The sequence below is a fragment of the Palaemon carinicauda genome, chromosome 20, assembly GCF_036898095.1.
Source record: "Palaemon carinicauda isolate YSFRI2023 chromosome 20, ASM3689809v2, whole genome shotgun sequence".
Taxonomy (NCBI): domain Eukaryota; kingdom Metazoa; phylum Arthropoda; class Malacostraca; order Decapoda; family Palaemonidae; genus Palaemon; species Palaemon carinicauda.
This window is the reverse complement of record NC_090744.1, coordinates 13576144-13598643: the sequence shown is the minus strand read 5'-3', so window position 1 is coordinate 13598643 and position 22500 is coordinate 13576144. Positions and strand designations below refer to the sequence as shown.

The 22500-nt window shown below is 37.7% G+C and overlaps 1 protein-coding gene and 1 long non-coding RNA gene across 2 annotated transcripts in view; one reads left to right on the top strand and one right to left on the bottom strand.

Moving 5' to 3' along the window:
• Nucleotides 1–22500, top strand: part of LOC137659450 (uncharacterized) — a 112854-nt gene that overhangs the window by 17160 nt on the left and 73194 nt on the right. The gene's annotated exons all lie outside the window — the stretch shown is intronic.
• The window catches only part of LOC137614467 (trichohyalin-like), a 23209-nt gene continuing 911 nt past the window's right edge, over nucleotides 203–22500 (bottom strand). Inside the window, exons 1-2 of the mRNA XM_068344273.1 lie at nucleotides 16950–22500; nucleotides 203–433 (exon numbers count right to left, since the gene is read on the bottom strand). The exon at nucleotides 16950–22500 is cut by the window's right edge and continues 911 nt beyond it. Coding sequence (XP_068200374.1) covers nucleotides 203–433; nucleotides 16950–22500 — 5782 coding nt within the window. The remainder of the gene's footprint in view (nucleotides 434–16949) is intronic.

The following is a 22500-nucleotide window of genomic DNA, read 5'->3' as shown; positions in this document are numbered from 1 at the left end:
TAAGTGTTATGCCTCTGTAATTATTGCAATCAGTCAGATCTTTTTTTTTTTTTTTGCCATTTTCACCAACTTCCCTAAATCCCATTCATCAGGGTTTGCCTCTCCATGCAACATTCTACAAATAATCTTGTAAATATTCTGGAGGACACTTCATTCTCAGCCAGTATCATCTCAGCAGTTATTTCATGGTATCCAGGGCTTTCTATCTCTTGAGTTTTTTAATGATAGCTTCAACTTCAAACAAACTGAATTCATTCGTGGGCACATCAAGGCGTTCCTCAGCTTCAGCTATATCAATCAAATCATTCCTTTCATATCTCCTATTCATAGCCTCACTGAAGTGTTCCATCCAACGCTGCCTTTCTTCATCTAATGTTGTTATAACAGATCCATCTCTCTCTTTTTGATGGGTATATGCTACTACTACTTTGCTCTATTAGAGATTTCATTACTAATTCTGTGAAAAATTCTTAAATCATAGTCACTTCCTGAATTCATAGCTTTGTCAGCCTCATCTGCTTTACGGTCTAAATATTCTCTCTAGTCATTCCTGGCTTTTTCTTTTGAGTTCACTATCAATACTGGAATACTTAGCTTGAAATACCCTGTGATTTTCATCACTTCCTCAAAAACTTTCAACAATCCATTTCTATCTTTGTCTCCCTTTTTATAGTATCTCAAGCATCATTTGATGTCCATGGCTTTCTCCTTGTAACTTTATGTCCCAAAACTTCACTACCAAATGACTGATATGTCCATGGCTTTCTCCTTGTAACTTTATGTCCCAAACCTTCACTACCAAATGACTGATATATCCATGGCTTTCTCCTTGTAACTTTATGTCCCAAAACTTCACTACCAAATGACTGATATGTCCATGGCTTTCTCCTTGTAACTTTATGTCCCAAAACTTCACTACCAAATGACGGATATATCCATGGCTTTCTCCTTGTAACTTTATGTCCCAAAACTTCACTACCAAATGACGGATATATCCATGGCTTTCTCCTTGTAACTTTATGTCCCAAAACTTCACTACCAAATGACGGATATATCCATGGCTTTCTCCTTGTAACTTTATGTCCCAAAACTTCACTACCAAATGACTGATATATCCATGGCTTTCTCCTTGTAACTTTGTCCCAAAACTTCACTACCAAATGACTGATATATCCATGGCTTTCTCCTTGTAACTTTGTCCCAAAACTTCACTACCAAATGACTGATATATGTTCTTAATATCACACCATTCTTCATTAATCATCTGTTCTTCGTCTCTTGAAATCTCTTAAGACTGCAAATTGATTCCTACATTCAATTTCAAAGGTTTTTCTAAGCTCACCTTCTAGAAGCTTAGTTGTATCTCTCTCTCTCCTCTCTCTTCTCTCTCTTCTCCCACTTCTATGTGGGGTCGATGTTTCTGGTCAGCTTTCTCCATCTACCTCTGTCCCACACTTCATCACCTTTTAATCCCTTTGCTCGAAGGTCATCCTTGATACAATCCTTCCACCTTCGCTTTGGTCTCCCTCTCCATCGCGTTCCCTGTACCTCCTGTTTTGATGTTGTCATTGTTTTTGAAATATTTCATTTCAATTATTCATTATTTCTCATATTGATTATTTATTTCCTTATTTCCTTTCCTCACTGGGCTATTTTACCCAGTTGGAGCTCTTGGGCTTAGAGTATCTTGCTTTTCCAACTAGGGTTGTAGCTTATCTAATAATAATAATAATAATAATAATAATAATAATAATAATAATAATAATTGACCATTGTAGTTTCAAGATACTGTTAAAAATTTGCATTAAAAAACAGTAAATGCCCAGCAATATTTATTCCAGGTTTTTAACCGTTTTAATTTTAGATATATTGGATACCAACCAGTAAAAGATAATAAGAGAGTAGGGTAAAAAATAAGTGTCGCCTATATTTTACATGCAAGGCTACACCAGCAAATTTTCTTGGCTCGTCAATCCATCGTCTTATTTACCTCCCCCTGCTTCGTTTGCTATCCTGAGGGACCCATGCTGTTATTCTTAATGTCCATCCAATATCTGTCATTCTCATTAATATTGTCACTACTACTGTATAAGGGTTTCGCCCTTACCAAAGGGCTCATCAGGTGGGTTTTGCCCGCTTCTACTTTCAAGGAAAATAGTTTGCAGTCTTGGTTCCCACGACCCTTCTCAGCGCTCAACGGAAACCACAGTTCTACGATCCCAGTGGGACACATTATACTAGAAGTCAGACAGGTTCTTTTCTGCATTTGTTCACCTGACAAAGAAACAGTACAAGTGAATCTTTATCAAGGAACAATGCATACTAGAGCAACTGTGGCTTTTTCCCTCTGCTGAGTCCATCTTAAGAATATTCCCTTTAGATATGGAAGACCAGAATCAACTTGGCTTCGACTGTCTCTCTCAATGTGTTTCAATCTAGATGGTTACCGTACCCTAGTTCGGGCACTTCTCTTCTTCTATTCTAGTACAAGGAATCTTCTACTAGGGACACAACTTATTAGAAGAAATCAGCCTTGTTTTTTCTGCATTTGTTCACCTGACAAATAAACAGTACATGTGAATCTTTATCAAGGAACAATGCATACTAGAACAACTGTGGCTTTTTCCCTCTGCTGAGTCCATCTTGTAGAATATTTCCTTTAGATATGGAAGACCAGAATCAACTTGGCTTCGACTGTCTCTCTCAATGTGTTTCAATCTAGATGGTTACCATAACCTAGTTCGGACACTTCTCTTCTTCTATTCTAGTACAAGGAATCTTCTACTAGGGACACAACTTATTAGAAGAAATCAGCCTTGTTTTTTCTGCATTTGTTCACCTGACAAAGAAACAGTACAAGTGAATCTTTATCAAGGAACAATGCATACTAGAACAACTGTGGCTTTTTCCCTCTGCTGAGTCCATCTTGTAGAATATTCCCTTTAGATATGGAAGACCAGAATTAACTTGGCTTCGAATGTGTCTATAAATGTCTCAATCTTGATGGCTACCATACTCTAGTTTGGGCACTTTTCTTCCATTATTCTAGTACAAGGAATCTTCTACTAGGGACACAACTTATTAGAAAAAATCAGCCTTGTTTTTTCTGCATTTTTTCACCTGACAAAGAAACAGTACAAGTGAATCTTTATCAAGGAACAATGCATACTAGAAAAACTGTGGCTTTTTCCTTCTGCTGAGTCCATCTTGTAGAATATTCCCTTTAGATATGGAAGACCAGAATCAACTTGGCTTCGAATGTGTGTCTCAATGTCTCAATCTAGATGGCTACCATACTCTAGTTCGGGCACTTCTCTTCCACTATTCTAGTACAAGAAATCTTCTACTAGGGACACAACTTACTAGAAGAAATCAGCCTTGTTTTTTCTGCATTTGTTCACCTGAGAAAGAAACAGTACAAGTGAATCTTCATCAAGGAACAATGCATATTAGAACAAGAGTGGCTTCTTCCCTCTGCTGAGTCCATCTTGTAGAATATTCCCTTTAGATATGGAAGACCAGAATCAACTTGGCTTCCACTGTCTCTCTCAATGTGTTTCAATCTAGATGGTTACCATACCCTAGTTCAGGCACTTCTCTTCCATTATTCTTCTACTAGGGACACAACTTATTAGAAGAAATTAGCCTTGTTTTTTTCTGCATTTGTTCACCTGACAAAGAAACAGTACAAGTGAATCTTCATCAAGGAAAAATGCATATTAGAACAAGAGTGGCTTCTTCCCTCTGCTGAGTCCATCTTGTAGAATATTCCCTTTAGATATGGAAGACCAGAATCAACTTGGCTTCCACTGTCTCTCTCAATGTGTTTCAATCTAGATGGTTACCATACCCTAGTTCAGGCACTTCTCTTCCATTATTCTTCTACTAGGGACACAACTTATTAGAAGAAATTAGCCTTGTTTTTTCTACATTTGTTCACCTGACAAAGAAACAGTACAAGTGAATCTTCATCGAGGAACAATGCATATTAGAACAAGAGTGGCTTCTTCCCTCTGCTGAGTCCATCTTGTAGAATATTCCCTTTAGATATGGAAGACCAGAATCAACTTGGCTTCGACTGTCTCTCTCAATGTGTTTCAATCTAGATGGTTACCATACCCTAGTTCGGACACTTCTCTTCTTCTATTCTAGTACAAGGAATCTTCTACTAGGGACACAGCTTATTAGAAGAAATCTGCCTTGTTTTTTCTGCATTTGTTCACTTGACAAAGAAACAGTACAAGTGAATCTTTATCAAGGAACAATGCATACAAGAACAACTGTGGCTTTTTCCCTCTGCTGAGTCCATCTTGTAGAATATTTCCTTTAGATATGGAAGACCAGAATCAACTTGGCTTCGAATGTCTCTCTCCATGTGTTTCAATCTAGATAGTTACCATACCCTAGTTCAGGCACTTCTCTTCCATTATTCTAGTACAAGGAATCTTCTACTAGGGACACAACTTATTAAAAGAAATCAGCCTTGTTTTTTCTGCATTTGTTCACCTGACAAAGAAACAGTACAAGTGAATCTTTATCAAGGAACAATGCATACTAGAACAACTGTGGCTTTTTCCCTCTGCTGAGTCCATCTTGTAGAATATTTCCTTTAGATATGGAAGACCAGAATCAACTTGGCTTTGAATGTCTCTCTCAATGTCTCAATCTAGATGGTTACCATACCCTAGTTCGGGCACTTCTCTTCCATTATTCTAGTACAAGGAATCTTCTACTAGGGACACAACTTATTAGAAGAAATCAGCCTTGTTTTTTCTGCATTTGTTCACCTGACTAAGAAACAGTACAAGTGAATCTTTAACAAGGAACAATGCATACCAGAACAACTGTGGCTTTTTCCCTCTGCTGAGTCCATCTTGTAGAATATTCCCTTTAGATATGGAAGACCAGAATCAACTTGGCTTCGACTGTCTCTCTCAATGTGTTTCAATCTAGATAGTTACCATACCCTAGTTCAGGCACTTCTCTTCCATTATTCTTCTACTAGGGACACAACTTATTAGAAGAAATTAGCCTTGTTCTTTCTACATTTGTTCACCTGACAAAGAAACAGTACAAGTGAATCTTCATCGAGGAACAATGCATATTAGAACAAGAGTGGCTTCTTCCCTCTGCTGAGTCCATCTTGTAGAATATTTCCTTTAGATATGGAAGACCAGAATCAACTTGGCTTCGAATGTCTCTCTCAATGTGTTTCAATCTAGATAGTTACCATACCCTACTAAGAGATTCAGGGCCCGTGTAACACGGTTTTTCCGCAATAATTTTTTATCTATGAATTTCATAAATATAACGCTTCTTCAGAATGAACATTATATCTACACGTAAATTTTGACTATATTCTGCATTACGTAGGTTGAATAAATTTGGTACTTTATTAAGTAAAAGTGACGTTTTTTGAAGACGGGCCAACTTACTCAGAGAAAAGGTTTCGAACGCACTCGTTACGTAACCTATGACGGCATTTCTTCCCTCTTTCTCGATCGATGATTGGCTATACGTAACGAAGGCTATACCTCTGCCAACAATGACACAAAAGTTTAAATCAAAGCAAAGCAGTACACCTTTATGAACTCTGAAACCTCTCCATTGATAATTGTCACAATGAACAAACCAACAAAATATGTTAATAAATACAAAAACACTTCGATTATTAGTCTAACTCCCAAAATAAGTTTCCTAAGAAATAACAGTCTACTTTATAGGTCACAATCAGATTGACAAGGTGTAGGGAATAGTTGGTAATTTTCAAAAACGTAGTAGACAAGCTTGATTTGATAACTGCTATATCCAATGTCAAGCAATTTTTATTTGTTGTGTATCTACCTACCTATTTACTGTAAAAAAAAAAAAAAACCGGTACCGTATTTTGGCTTTAAACCTTCACCAATAATCATCGTCAGAATGATGACTTCATGAGCCTCCACCCACTTTGGCCTCGTTAAAATTCAGGATAACACTGAAGGCTATCATGGGCATTGTTGGATTATAAAATTTAAATTCTGGCTATAAAAACTCTCATTTCTCGAGTAGTTTTAAGAAGTGCTAAATGATCCTCAAGGATCCCAACAGTTGGCGTAAACGTTTATTTCATTTATACTACTGTTGCGGCACTACTGCGACAGTAGTATTACTATGCTCGCACAGGTACCCCACCCACATTTATGTATCGTTCCGCCATTCATAAAGTCTTTGTAATGTTTTTTCACTGTGCAATAAGCCATGGCCTCCTCAGAAATTGAGTTAAACATTAGATGATAAGTTATTTAATTAAGCTGACAAATTATGGCAACTGGGTATGTTATTGCCGATGTTGAAGCTAAAGATAAAATATTGTATCATTCCTTCATTGCATTATCATCTTTACTACTATTTGTTTTGCTACATGTAGTATTTATTTTAAAGGATAAATGAATTATGCTCACTTTACTTCTATAAATTCCCATTAGATGTACAAATAAATCTCCTAAAACTATTCTTGATTTATTTACAAAATGCAGTCATGCCCAAAACAGCCAACACGGTCATACGGCCTAAGAAGAAGAAAAAAAATTATATCGGATGATCCGTTGGTCTGATGGAGAGTTTAGCACAAAATTCTTATTTTAACAAGAATAGTTATGTAAAGACTGTTTACATACAATCTCTCTCTTTCTCTCTGTCTTGGTGGCATAGTGAATAGTTAATGGAAATGTTCTAAAGCCTGTATGATATTACAAGTATTATAATCATGTTACGCTAAATACAAATCAGACCATAAACATTGGATTTAAACTGAAACTGAATAATTACCTATTCAGACTATAGTAAACATGGCCACGGGCTTTCTCTTGACTATAAAGTTGCATGTCGTAAGACAAATGCAGTTTTGCAACCACGGGGGCAATTCCAAATCCTGTTAGCTATTCTTGACTGTTATGGGTTTCAGAGCCGATGGAACAAGGTGAATGGGTGTCTGGTGGATGGGCCGGGCAAAATTTTGTCAAAAGGTGTTTACATTGCTTACGTAATGAATGTTTTCAACTCTTGGCTCGTTATCACTGGCCATGGCGTCGGCTAAAGCATTTTTACTCTATAAAAATTAAAACTATCGGGTTTAGGTTATTCATAATGCTGAAAAAAATTGTGTGTGGTTGTAAAATATACATATGTCAACTTTCAGCTACATCCGATGCTTTGATAAGGAGCAAAGTCCAAAAAAACCGTGTTACAGAGGCCCTGAATCTCATAGTAGTTCGGACACTTCTCTTCTTCTATTCTAGTACAAGGAATCTTCTACTAGGGACACAGCTTATTAGAAGAAATCAGCCTTGTTTTTTCTGCACTTGTTCACCTGACAAAGAAACAGTACAAGTGAATCTTTATCAAGGAACAATGCATACAAGAACTACTGTGGCTTTTTCCCTCTGCTGAGTCCATCTTGTAGAATATTCCCTTTAGATATGGAAGACCAGAATCAACTTGGCTTCGACTGTCTCTCTCAATGTGTTTCAATCTAGATAGTTACCATACCCTAGTTCGGACACTTCTCTTCTTCTATTCTAGTACAAGGAATCTTCTACTAGGGACACAGCTTATTAGAAGAAATCAGCCTTTTTTTCTGCATTTGTTCACCTGACAAAGAAACAGTACAAGTGAATCTTTATCAAGGAACAATGCATACTAGAACAACTGTGGCTTTTTCCCTCTGCTGAGTCCATCTTGTAGAATATTTCCTTTAGATATGGAAGACCAGAATCAACTTGGCTTCGACTGTCTCTCTCAATGTGTTTCAATCTAGATAGTTATATACCCTAGTTCGGACACTTCTCTTCCATTATTCTAGTACAAGGAATCTTCTACAAGGGACACAACTTATTAGAAGAAATCAGCCTTGTTTTTTCTGCATTTGTTCACCTGACAAAGAAACAGTACAAGTGAATCTTTATCAAGGAACAATGCATACTAGAACAACTGTGGCTTTTTCCCTCTGCTGAGTCCATCTTGTAGAATATTTCCTTTAGATATGGAAGACCAGAATCAACTTGGCTTCGACTGTCTCTCTCAATGTGTTTCAATCTAGATGGTTACCATACCCTAGTTCGGGCACTTCCCTTCCATTATTCTAGTACAAGGAATCTTCTACTAGGGACACAACTTATTAGAAGAAATCAGCCTTGTTTTTTCTGCATTTGTTCACCTGACAAAGAAACAGTACAAGTGAATCTTTATCAAGGAACAATGCATACTAGAACAACTGTGGCTTTTTCCCTCTGCTGAGTCCATCTTGTAGAATATTTCCTTTAGATATGGAAGACCAGAATCAACTTGGCTTTGAATGTGTCTCTAAATGTCTCAATCTAGATGGCTACCATACTCTAGTTCAGGCACTTCTCTTCCACTATTCTAGTACAAGAAATCTTCTACTAGGGACACAACTTATTAGAAGAAATCAGCCTTGTTTTTTCTGCATTTGTTCACCTGACAAAGAAACAGTACAAGTGAATCTTTAACAAGGAACAATGCATACCAGAACAACTGTGGCTTTTTCCCTCTGCTGAGTCCATCTTGTAGAATATTCCCTTTAGATATGGAAGACCAGAATCAACTTGGCTTAGACTGTCTCTCTCAATGTGTTTCAATCTAGATGGTTACCATACCCTAGTTCGGGCACTTCCCTTCCATTATTCTAGTACAAGGAATCTTCTACTAGGGACACAACTTATTAGAAGAAATCAGCCTTGTTTTTTCTGCATTTGTTCACCTGACAAAGAAACAGTACAAGTGAATCTTTATCAAGGAACAATGCATACTAGAACAACTGTGGCTTTTTCCCTCTGCTGAGTCCATCTTGTAGAATATTTCCTTTAGATATGGAAGACCAGAATCAACTTGGCTTCGACCGTCTCTCTCAATGTGTTTCAATCTAGATGGTTACCATACCCTAGTTCGGGCACTTCTCTTCCATTATTCTAGTACAAGGAATCTTCTACTAGGGACACAACTTATTAGAAGAAATCAGCCTTGTTTTTTTTTTTTTTGCATTTGTTCACCTGAGAAAGAAACAGTACAAGTGAATCTTTATCAAGGAACAATGCATATTAGAGCAACTGTGGCTTTTTCTTTCTGCTGAGTCCATCTTGTAGAATATTCCCTTTAGATATGGAAGACCAGAATCAACTTGGCTTCGAATGTGTCTCTCAATGTCTCAATCTAGATGGCTACCATACTCTAGTTCAGTCACTTCTCTTCCACTATTCTAGTACAAGAAATCTTCTACTAGGGACACAACTTACTAAAGGAAATCAGCCTTGTTTTTTCTGCATTTGTTCACCTGACAAAGAAACAGTACAAGTGAATCTTTATCAAGGAACAAAGCATACTAGAACAACTGTGGCTTTTTCCTTCTGCTGAGTCCATCTTGTAGAATATTCCCTTTAGATATGGAAGACCAGAATCAACTTGGCTTCGACTGTGTCTCTCAATGTCTCAATCTAGATAGTTACCATACCCTAGTTCGGGCACTTCTCTTCCATTATTCTAGTACAAGGAATCTTCTACTAGGGACACAACTTATTAAAAGAAATCAGCCTTGTTTTTTCTGCATTTGTTCACCTGACAAAGAAACAGTACAAGTGAATCTTTATCAAGGAACAATGCATACTAGAACAACTGTGGCTTTTTCCTTCTGCTGAGTCCATCTTGTAGAATATTCCCTTTAGATATGGAAGACCAGAATCAACTTGGCTTCGAATGTGTCTCTCAATGTCTCAATCTAGATGGTTACCATACCCTAGTTCGGGCACTTCTCTTCCATTATTCTTCTACTAGGGACACAACTTATTAGAAGAAATCAGCCTTGTTTTTTCTGCATTTGTTCTCCTGACAAAGAAACAGTACAAGTGAATCTTTATCAAGGAACAATGCATACTAGAACAACTGTGGCTTTTTCCCTCTGCTGAGTCCATCTTGTAGAATATTCCCTTTAGATATGGAAGACCAGAATCAACTTGGCTTCGACTGTGTCTGTCAATGTGTTTCAATCTAGATGGTTACCATACCCTAGTTCGGGCACTTCTCTTCCATTATTCTAGTACAAGGAATCTTCTACTAGGGACACAACTTATTAGAAGAAATCAGCCTTGTTTTTTCTGCATTTGTTCTCCTGACAAAGAAACAGTACAAGTGAATCTTTATCAAGGAACAATGCATACTAGAACAACTGTGGCTTTTTCCCTCTGCTGAGTCCATCTTGTAGAATATTCCCTTTAGATATGGAAGACCAGAATCAACTTGGCTTCGACTGTGTCTCTCAATGTGTTTCAATCTAGATGGTTACCATACCCTAGTTCGGGCACTTCTCTTCCATTATTCTAGTACAAGGAATCTTCTACTAGGGACACAACTTATTAGAAGAAATCAGCCTTGTTTTTTCTGCATTTGTTCACCTGAGAAAGAAACAGTACAAGTGAATCTTTATCAAGGAACAATGCATACTAGAACAACTGTGGCTTTTTCCCTCTGCTGAGTCCATCTTGTAGAATATTCCCTTTAGATATGGAAGACCAGAATCAACTTGGCTTTGAATGTGTCTCTCAATGTCTCAATCTAGATGGCTACCATACTCTAGTTCGGGCACTTCTCTTCCATTATTCTAGTACAAGGAATCTTCTACTAGGGACACAACTTATTAGAAGAAATCAGCCTTGTTTTTTCTGCATTTGTTCACCTGACAAAGAAACAGTACAAGTGAATCTTTATCAAGGAACAATGCATACTAGAACAACTGTGGCCTTTTCCCTCTGCTGAGTCCATCTTGTAGAATATTCCCTTTAGATATGGAAGACCAGAATCAACTTGGCTTTGAATGTGTCTCTCAATGTCTCAATCTAGATGGCTACCATACTCTAGTTCGGGCACTTCTCTTCCATTATTCTAGTACAAGGAATCTTCTACTAGGGACACAACTTATTAGAAGAAATCAGCCTTGTTTTTTCTGCATTTGTTCACCTGACAAAGAAACAGTACAAGTGAATCTTTATCAAGGAACAATGCATACTAGAACAACTGTGGCTTTTTCCTTCTGCTGAGTCCATCTTGTAGATTATTCCCTTTAGATATGGAAGACCAGAATCAACATGGCTTCGACTGTCTCTCTCAATGTGTTTCAATCTAGATAGTTACCATACCCTAGTTCGGGTACTTCTCTTCCATTATTCTAGTATAAGGAATCTTCTACTAGGGACACAACTTATTAGAAGAAATCAGCCTTGTTTTTTCTGCATTTGTTCACTTGACAAAGAAACAGTACAAGTGAATCTTTATCAAGGAACAATGCATACTAGAACAACTGTGGCTTTTTCCTTCTGCTGAGCCCATCTTGTAGAATATTCCCTTTAGATATGGAAGACCAGAATCAACTTGGCTTCGAATGTGTCTCTCAATGTCTCAATCTAGATGGCTACCATACTCTAGTTCGGGCACTTCTCTTCCACTTTTCTAGTACAAGAAATCTTCTACTAGGGACACAACTTACTAGAAGAAATCAGCCTTATTTTTTTTGCATTTGTTCACCTGACAAAGAAACAGTACAAGTGAATCTTTATCAAGGAACAATGCATACAAGAACAACTGTGGCTTTTTCCCTCTGCTGAGCCCATCTTGTAGAATATTCCCTTTAGATATGGAATTATAGAATCAACTTGGCTTCAACTGTGTCTCCCACAATCTCTCTCAATCTAGATGGCTACCATACCCTAGTTCGGGCACTTCTCTTCCACTATTCCAGTACAATTAATCTTCTTCAAGGGACACAACTTACTAGAAGAAATCAGCCTTGTTTTTTCTGCTTTTGTTCACCTGAGAAAGAAACAGTACAGGTGAATCTTTATCAAGGAACAATGCATACTAGAACAACTGTGGCTTTTTCCCTTTGCTGAGCCCATCTTGTAGAATATTCCCTTTAGATATGGAATTATATAATCAACTTGGCTTCAACTGTGTCTCCCACAATCTCTCTCAATCTAGATGGCTACTATACCCTAGTTCGGGCACTTCTCTTCCACTATTCCAGTACAATTAATCTTCTCCAAGGGACACAACTTACAAGAAGAAATCAGCCTTGTTTTTTCTGCATTTGTTCACCTGACAAAGAAACAGTACAAGTGAATCTTTATCAAGGAACAATGCATACAAGAACAACTGTGGCTTTTTCCCTCTGCTGAGTCCATCTTGTAGAATATTCCCTTTAGATATGGAAGACCAGAATCAACTTGGCTTCGACTGTGTCTCTCAATGTTTCAATCTAGATGGCTACCATACTCTAGTTCGGGCACTCCTCTTCCACTATTCCAGTACAATTAATCTTCTCCAAGGGACACAACTTACTAGAAGAAATCAAACTTGTTTTTTCTGCATTTGTTCACCTGACAAAGAAACAGTACAAGTGAATCTTTATCAAGGAACAATGCATATTAGAACAAGTGTGGCTTTTTCCCTCTGCTGAGTCCATCTTGTAGATTATTCCCTTTAGATATGGAAGGATAGAATCAACTTGGCTTCAACTGTGTCTCCCACAATCTCTCTCAATCTAGATGGCTACCATACCCTAGTTCGGACACTTCTCTTCCACTATTCCAGTACAAAGGAATCTTCTCCAAGGGACACAACATAAGAAAAGAAGTTAGACTTGTTTTTTCTGCATTTGTTCACCTGACAAAGAAACAGTACAGGTGAATCTTTGTCAAGGAAGAATGCATACTAGAACAAGTGTAGCTTCTTTCCTCTGCTGAGTCCATCTTGTAGATTATTCCCTTTAGATATGGAAGGATAGAATCAACTTGGCTTCAACTGTGTCTCCCACAATCTCTCTCAATCTAGATGGCTACCATACCCTAGTTCGGACACTTCTCTTCCACTATTCCAGTACAAAGGAATCTTCTCCAAGGGACACAACATAAGAAAAGAAGTTAGACTTGTTTTTTCTGCATTTGTTCACCTGACAAAGAAACAGTACAGGTGAATCTTTGTCAAGGAAGAATGCATACTAGAACAAGTGTAGCTTCTTTCCTCTGCTGAGTCCATCTTGTAGATTATTCCCTTTAGATATGGAAGGATAGAATCAACTTGGCTTCAACTGTGTCTCCCACAATCTCTCTCAATCTAGATGGCTACCATACCCTAGTTCGGACACTTCTCTTCCACTATTCCAGTACAAAGGAATCTTCTCCAAGGGACACAACATAAGAAAAGAAGTTAGACTTGTTTTTTCTGCATTTGTTCACCTGACAAAGAAACAGTACAGGTGAATCTTTGTCAAGGAAGAATGCATACTAGAACAAGTGTAGCTTCTTTCCTCTGCTGAGTCCATCTTGTAGATTATTCCCTTTAGATATGGAAGGATAGAATCAACTTGGCTTCAACTGTGTCTCCCACAATCTCTCTCAATCTAGATGGCTACCATACCCTAGTTCGGACACTTCTCTTCCACTATTCCAGTACAAAGGAATCTTCTCCAAGGGACACAACATAAGAAAAGAAGTTAGACTTGTTTTTTCTGCATTTGTTCACCTGACAAAGAAACAGTACAGGTGAATCTTTGTCAAGGAAGAATGCATACTAGAACAAGTGTAGCTTCTTTCCTCTGCTGAGTCCATCTTGTAGATTATTCCCTTTAGATATGGAAGGATAGAATCAACTTGGCTTCAACTGTGTCTCCCACAATCTCTCTCAATCTAGATGGCTACCATACCCTAGTTCGGACACTTCTCTTCCACTATTCCAGTACAAAGGAATCTTCTCCAAGGGACACAACATAAGAAAAGAAGTTAGACTTGTTTTTTCTGCATTTGTTCACCTGACAAAGAAACAGTACAGGTGAATCTTTGTCAAGGAAGAATGCATACTAGAACAAGTGTAGCTTCTTTCCTCTGCTGAGTCCATCTTGTAGATTATTCCCTTTAGATATGGAAGGATAGAATCAACTTGGCTTCAACTGTGTCTCCCACAATCTCTCTCAATCTAGATGGCTACCATACCCTAGTTCGGACACTTCTCTTCCACTATTCCAGTACAAAGGAATCTTCTCCAAGGGACACAACATAAGAAAAGAAGTTAGACTTGTTTTTTCTGCATTTGTTCACCTGACAAAGAAACAGTACAGGTGAATCTTTGTCAAGGAAGAATGCATACTAGAACAAGTGTAGCTTCTTTCCTCTGCTGAGTCCATCTTGTAGATTATTCCCTTTAGATATGGAAGGATAGAATCAACTTGGCTTCAACTGTGTCTCCCACAATCTCTCTCAATCTAGATGGCTACCATACCCTAGTTCGGACACTTCCCTTCCACTATTCCAGTACAAAGGAATCTTCTCCAAGGGACACAACATAAGAAAAGAAGTTAGACTTGTTTTTTCTGCATTTGTTCACCTGACAAAGAAACAGTACAGGTGAATCTTTGTCAAGGAAGAATGCATACTAGAACAAGTGTAGCTTCTTTCCTCTGCTGAGTCCATCTTGTAGATTATTCCCTTTAGATATGGAAGGATAGAATCAACTTGGCTTCAACTGTGTCTCCCACAATCTCTCTCAATCTAGATGGCTACCATACCCTAGTTCGGACACTTCTCTTCCACTATTCCAGTACAAAGGAATCTTCTCCAAGGGACACAACATAAGAAAAGAAGTTAGACTTGTTTTTTCTGCATTTGTTCACCTGACAAAGAAACAGTACAGGTGAATCTTTGTCAAGGAAGAATGCATACTAGAACAAGTGTAGCTTCTTTCCTCTGCTGAGTCCATCTTGTAGATTATTCCCTTTAGATATGGAAGGATAGAATCAACTTGGCTTCAACTGTGTCTCCCACAATCTCTCTCAATCTAGATGGCTACCATACCCTAGTTCGGACACTTCTCTTCCACTATTCCAGTACAAAGGAATCTTCTCCAAGGGACACAACATAAGAAAAGAAGTTAGACTTGTTTTTTCTGCATTTGTTCACCTGACAAAGAAACAGTACAGGTGAATCTTTGTCAAGGAAGAATGCATACTAGAACAAGTGTAGCTTCTTTCCTCTGCTGAGTCCATCTTGTAGATTATTCCCTTTAGATATGGAAGGATAGAATCAACTTGGCTTCAACTGTGTCTCCCACAATCTCTCTCAATCTAGATGGCTACCATACCCTAGTTCGGACACTTCTCTTCCACTATTCCAGTACAAAGGAATCTTCTCCAAGGGACACAACATAAGAAAAGAAGTTAGACTTGTTTTTTCTGCATTTGTTCACCTGACAAAGAAACAGTACAGGTGAATCTTTGTCAAGGAAGAATGCATACTAGAACAAGTGTAGCTTCTTTCCTCTGCTGAGTCCATCTTGTAGATTATTCCCTTTAGATATGGAAGGATAGAATCAACTTGGCTTCAACTGTGTCTCCCACAATCTCTCTCAATCTAGATGGCTACCATACCCTAGTTCGGACACTTCCCTTCCACTATTCCAGTACAAAGGAATCTTCTCCAAGGGACACAACATAAGAAAAGAAGTTAGACTTGTTTTTTCTGCATTTGTTCACCTGACAAAGAAACAGTACAGGTGAATCTTTGTCAAGGAAGAATGCATACTAGAACAAGTGTAGCTTCTTTCCTCTGCTGAGTCCATCTTGTAGATTATTCCCTTTAGATATGGAAGGATAGAATCAACTTGGCTTCAACTGTGTCTCCCACAATCTCTCTCAATCTAGATGGCTACCATACCCTAGTTCGGACACTTCTCTTCCACTATTCCAGTACAAAGGAATCTTCTCCAAGGGACACAACATAAGAAAAGAAGTTAGACTTGTTTTTTCTGCATTTGTTCACCTGACAAAGAAACAGTACAGGTGAATCTTTGTCAAGGAAGAATGCATACTAGAACAAGTGTAGCTTCTTTCCTCTGCTGAGTCCATCTTGTAGATTATTCCCTTTAGATATGGAAGGATAGAATCAACTTGGCTTCAACTGTGTCTCCCACAATCTCTCTCAATCTAGATGGCTACCATACCCTAGTTCGGACACTTCTCTTCCACTATTCCAGTACAAAGGAATCTTCTCCAAGGGACACAACATAAGAAAAGAAGTTAGACTTGTTTTTTCTGCATTTGTTCACCTGACAAAGAAACAGTACAGGTGAATCTTTGTCAAGGAAGAATGCATACTAGAACAAGTGTAGCTTCTTTCCTCTGCTGAGTCCATCTTGTAGATTATTCCCTTTAGATATGGAAGGATAGAATCAACTTGGCTTCAACTGTGTCTCCCACAATCTCTCTCAATCTAGATGGCTACCATACCCTAGTTCGGACACTTCTCTTCCACTATTCCAGTACAAAGGAATCTTCTCCAAGGGACACAACATAAGAAAAGAAGTTAGACTTGTTTTTTCTGCATTTGTTCACCTGACAAAGAAACAGTACAGGTGAATCTTTGTCAAGGAAGAATGCATACTAGAACAAGTGTAGCTTCTTTCCTCTGCTGAGTCCATCTTGTTGATTTTTCCTAAGTATCCAGAATAGATTACTGCTGCCGCTCAATCTGAGGCTGCTTCACCCACTGCTGCGGTTCCTTCTGTTAATGGTGCTGCTTCTTTTTCAGCGGCTCCTGCTTTTTTTGTTATTTTATTTTTAGCTTATTTCTTCTTTTCTCCTTTTTTCCTTCTTTCTTCTTTCCTCCTTTTTTTTCCTTTTTTTTTCCTTCGTTTTCCCCCTTCCTTCCTTATGTTTTAATTTTGTAGCCTTTTTATTCTTTGGATTTTTTTTATTTTATAGATTTTCATTTTTGGGGGACCGTATTTTCCAAATCCCCCTTTTTTTATATTTTTTTTTTCTATTTATAGATTTTTTTTATTTTTTTCTAGTGTTTTTAGTTTCATATATGAGATGCTCACTCAAAATTACTTCCCATGCCTGTGTGAAGACTCACTAAACTTTCAAGGAGTCTTATTCTCTCGTCTTTGTCCATATTTTCATTTTGTAATTGCTCTATCCTTCTTCTCATTTCCTTGATTTCAATCTCTCTATCGTTGAGATCTCCTAGTTGGATTTCTAAGAGTTTCCTATCGGTGCAATCTCTTAGGTGGATTTCTATGAGTTTCCTATACTCGTCAACCATCTTTTGCAGCATTTTTTCGTCTTCTTCCTCCACTTTTCTGTTCTCTCTTTCGACCTCCAGTTCACGTTCACGAAGAATCTTCTCTTTTTCTTCCATCTGAATTCGATTCATCTCCACTATTTCTTCAGCCATTTTATTTATTTGCTCTTTACTGTGCTCTCTTTCTTCCTCCAGTTGACGAAGAATCTTCTCTTTTTCTTCCAGTTCACGAAGAATCTTCTCTTTTTCTTCCATCTGAACTCGATTTTGTTCCTTCAAACTATTCATCTCCACTATTTCTTCAGCCATTTTATTTATTTGCTCTTTACTGTGCTCTCTTTCTTCCTCCAGTTGACGAAGAATCTTCTCTTTTTCTTCCAGTTCACGAAGAATCTTCTCTTTTTCTTCCATCTGAATTCGATTTTGTTCCTTCAAATTATTCATCTCCACTCTTTCTTCAGCCATTTTATTTATTTGCTCTTTACTGTGCTCTCTTTCTTCCTCCAGTTGACGAAGAATCTTCTCTTTTTCTTCCAGTTCTCGAAGAATCTTCTCTTTTTCTTCCAGTTCACGAAGAATCTTCTCTTTTTCTTCCATCTGAAGTCGATTTTGTTCCTTTAAACTATTCATCTCCACTCTTTCTTCAGCCATTTTACTTATTTGCTCTTTACTGCGCTCTCTTTCTTCCTCCAGTTGACGAAGAATCTTCTCTTTTTCTTCCAGTTCACAAAGAATCTTCTCTTTTTCTTCCATCTGAATTCGATTTTGTTCCTTCAAATTATTCATCTCCACTCTTTCTTCAGCCATTTTATTTATTTGCTCTTTACTCTGCTCTCTTTCTTCCTCCAGTTGACGAAGAATCTTCTCTTTTTCTTCCAGTTCACGAAGAATCTTCTCTTTTTCTTCCATCTGAATTCGATTTTGTTCCTTCAAATTATTCATCTCCACTCTTTCTTCAGCCATTTTATTTATTTGCTCTTTACTGTGCTCTCTTTCTTCCTCCAGTTGACGAAGAATCTTCTCTTTTTCTTCCAGTTCTCGAAGAATCTTCTCTTTTTCTTCCAGTTCACGAAGAATCTTCTCTTTTTCTTCCATCTGAAGTCGATTTTGTTCCTTTAAACTATTCATCTCCACTCTTTCTTCAGCCATTTTACTTATTTGCTCTTTACTGCGCTCTCTTTCTTCTTCCAGTTCAAGAAGAATCTCCTCTTTTTCTTCCAGTTCACGAAGAATCTTCTCATTTTCTTCCATCTGAATTCTATTTTGTTCCTTCAAATTATTCATCTCCACTATTTCTTCAGCCATTTTATTTATTTGCTCTTTACTGTGCTCTCTTTCTTCCTCCAGTTGACGAAGAATCTTCTCTTTTTCTTCCAGTTCACGAAGAATCTTCTCTTTTTCTTCCATCTGAACTCGATTTTGTTCCTTCAAACTATTCATCTCCACTATTTCTTCAGCCATTTTATTTATTTGCTCTTTACTGTGCTCTCTTTCTTCCTCCAGTTGACGAAGAATCTTCTCTTTTTCTTCCAGTTCTCGAAGAATCTTCTCTTTTTCTTCCAGTTCACGAAGAATCTTCTCTTTTTCTTTCATCTGAAGTCGATTTTGTTCCTTTAAACTATTCATCTCCACTCTTTCTTCAGCCATTTTACTTATTTGCTCTTTACTGCGCTCTCTTTCTTCCTCCAGTTCAAGAAGAATCTCCTCTCTTTTTTCCAGTTCACGAAGAATCTTCTCATTTTCTTCCATCTGAATTCGATTTTGTTCCTTCAAATTATTCATCTCCACTATTTCTTCGGCCATTTTATTTATTTGCTCTTTACTGTGCTCTCTTTCTTCCTCCAGTTCAAGAAGAATCTCCGCTTTTTCTTCCTCCAGTTTACGAAGAATCTTCTCTTTTTCTTCCAAATGAACTTCATTTTCTTTCTTCAAACGAGTGATCTCTACTATTTTTTCAGCCATTTTATTTATTTGCTCTTTACTGCGCTCTCTTTCTTCCTCCAGTTGACGAAGTATCTTCTCTTTTTCTTCCAGTTCACGAAGAATCTTCTCTTTTTCTTCCAAATGAACTTCATTTTCCTTCTTCAAACGACTAATCTCCACTTTTTCTTCGGACTTAAGATCTCCTTTGCTTCTCCGTTGTAATTTCCATCTTTGAATATCCTCCGTATAGTGGCTGAAGTCCCTCTGAAGATTTTGAGCTATCGATAGGAGCTTTTCTTGTCCTTCTTCATCAGCTGGAACTTCGTTGCTAAAGTTTTTGTAGCTTGTTGGGTGTACTAGCAGCTCCTCTTCTATCTTCAGACGGAATGTTTCCATTTGGGCATTTATCATATCCTGCATTCTTTCTCCCACCCGGTTAATCTCATAAGTAAGTTTGGCGTCCATTTTATTATAAAATGCTTCCATTGCTGCATACTCTTTCTTCTCTTCCAAGAATTCTATTTCCTTTGGTTCATTGGGCCCAGTAGGCTGGTCTTGTTTACTCTTGGGCTGTTCATTCGGACACCAGCACTGCTGGAATTTGAGTACTGCCTTCTGGAGGGCAGATCCCTTGGCCTTTTTAAGGAGGACCTGATGACCTGCTAAATGGGCTCTAAGTGGCATATTCTTTTGCTCAATCGGGATTTCTCTCAAACGATTTTGGATGCCATTCAATAGGTCCTGAACTATGTTACTCCTAAAGTCAAGATGGTTATGTTTCTCTGTGCCAAGGAAATGCACCCTTTCTGTTCCAGACGAGTTTGTGTCGTAGTGTTGTTCTTTCGTCTCTTCGGGAACATACGCTACGCTTTCCACTTCAAACGTATCCTCCAAGTTTTGGTCAGTTGGTTTCCGATGGTCCTCCGTTTCCTCTAATAGTATAGACTCCAATTTAAGTAGGTCCTCACCTATGTTTTCTATTTTTGTGTTAGGGTCATGTTGCTTGTCGAGTTTACTTGTCAGACATTCATTGCTTCCTCGTATTGTTTCGACCATATGCTCTTTACTGCGCTCTCTTTCTTCCTCCAGTTCAAGAAGAATCTCCTCTTTTTCTTCCAGTTCACGAAGAATCTTCTCTTTTTCTTCCATCTGAATTCGATTTTGTTCCTTTAAACTATTCATCTCCACTCTTTCTTCAGCTATTTTACTTATTTGCTCTTTACTGCGCTCTCTTTCTTCCTCCAGTTCAAGAAGAATCTCCTCTTTTTCTTCCAGTTCACGAAGAATCTTCTCATTTTCTTCCATCTGAATTCGATTTTGTTCCTTTAAAATATTCATCTCCACTATTTCTTCAGCCATTTTACTTATTTGCTCTTTACTGTGCTCTCTTTCTTCCTCCAGTTCAAGAAGAATCTCCTCTTTTTCTTCCAGTTCACGAAGAATCTTCTCATTTTCTTCTATCTGAATTCGATTTTGTTCCTTTAAACTATTCATCTCCACTCTTTCTTCAGCCATTTTACTCATTTGCTCTTTACTGCGCTCTCTTTCTTCTTCCAGTTCAAGAAGAATCTCCTCTTTTTCTTCCAGTTCACGAAGAATTTTCTCTTTTTCTTCCATCTGAATTCGATTTTGTTCCTTTAAACTATTCATCTCCACTATTTCTTCAGCCATTTTATTTATTTGCTCTTTACTGTGCTCTCTTTCTTCTTCCAGTTGACGAAGAATCTTCTCTTTTTCTTCCAGTTCACGAAGAATCTTCTCTTTTTCTTCCATCTGAATTCGATTTTGTTCCTTCAAATTATTCATCTTCACTCTTTCTTCAGCCATTTTATTTATTTGCTCTTTACTGTGCTCTCTTTCTTCCTCCAGTTGACGAAGAATCTTCTCTTTTTCTTCCAGTTCTCGAAGAATCTTCTCTTTTTCTTCCAGTTCACGAAGAATCTTCTCTTTTTCTTTCATCTGAAGTCGATTTTGTTCCTTTAAACTATTCATCTCCACTCTTTCTTCAGCCATTTTACTTATTTGCTCTTTACTGCGCTCTCTTTCTTCCTCCAGTTCAAGAAGAATCTCCTCTTTTTCTTCCAGTTCACGAAGAATCTTCTCTTTTTCTTCCATCTGAATTCGATTTTGTTCCTTTAAACTATTCATCTCCACTATTTCTTCAGCCATTTTACTTATTTGCTCTTTACTGTGCTCTCTTTCTTCCTCCAGTTCAAGAAGAATCTCATCTTTTTCTTCCAGTTCACGAAGAATCTTCTCATTTTCTTCCATCTGAATTCGATTTTGTTCCTTTAAACTATTCATCTCCACTATTTCTTCAGCCATTTTATTTATTTGCTCTTTACTGTGCTCTCTTTCTTCCTCCAGTTCAAGAAGAATCTCCTCTTTTTCTTCCAGTTCACGAAGAATCTTCTCATTTTCTTCTATCTGAATTCGATTTTGTTCCTTTAAACTATTCATCTCCACTCTTTCTTCAGCCATTTTACTTATTTGCTCTTTACTGCGCTCTCTTTCTTCCTCCAGTTCAAGAAGAATCTCCTCTTTTTCTTCCAGTTCACGAAGAATCTTCTCTTTTTCTTCCATCTGAATTCGATTTTGTTCCTTTAAACTATTCATCTCCACTATTTCTTCAGCCATTTTACTTATTTGCTCTTTACTGTGCTCTCTTTCTTCCTCCAGTTCAAGAAGAATCTCCTCTTTTTCTTCCAGTTCACGAAGAATCTTCTCATTTTTTTCTATCTGAATTCGATTTTGTTCCTTCAAATTATTCATCTCCACTATTTCTTCAGCCATTTTATTTATTTGCTCTTTACTGTGCTCTCTTTCTTCCTTCAGTTCAAGAAGAATCTCCTCTTTTTCTTCCAGTTCACGAAGAATCTTCTCTTTTTCTTCCATCTGAATTCGATTTTGTTCCTTTAAACTATTCATCTCCACTCTTTCTTCAGCCATTTTATTTATTTGCTCTTTACTGTGCTCTCTTTCTTCCTCCAGTTCAAGAAGAATCTCCGCTTTTTCTTCCTCCAGTTTACGAAGAATCTTCTCTTTTTCTTCCAAATGAACTTCATTTTCTTTCTTCAAACGAGTGATTACTATTTTTTCAGCCATTTTATTTATTTGCTCTTTACTGCGCTCTCTTTCTTCCTCCAGTTGACAAAGAATCTTCTCATTTTCTTTCTCCAAACGATACATATTTATTTCTTCAGACGCAAGATCTCCATTGCATTCCTCCTGCATCCACCATCTTTGAACATCTTCCTGATGGCGGATTAAGTCCCTCTGAAGATTTTGAAGTACCGATAGGATTTTTTCATGTCCTCGCGTGTCAGTTGGGACTTCGTTGCATTTGTTGAAGTTTGTTAGGTGTAGTGGATCAAAACTGGCTTCCAGCATATCCTGAATCCTCTCCTCTAGCTTTTTAGTCTTACTTTCAAATCCAATATCTATTTTATCATAAAGCTCT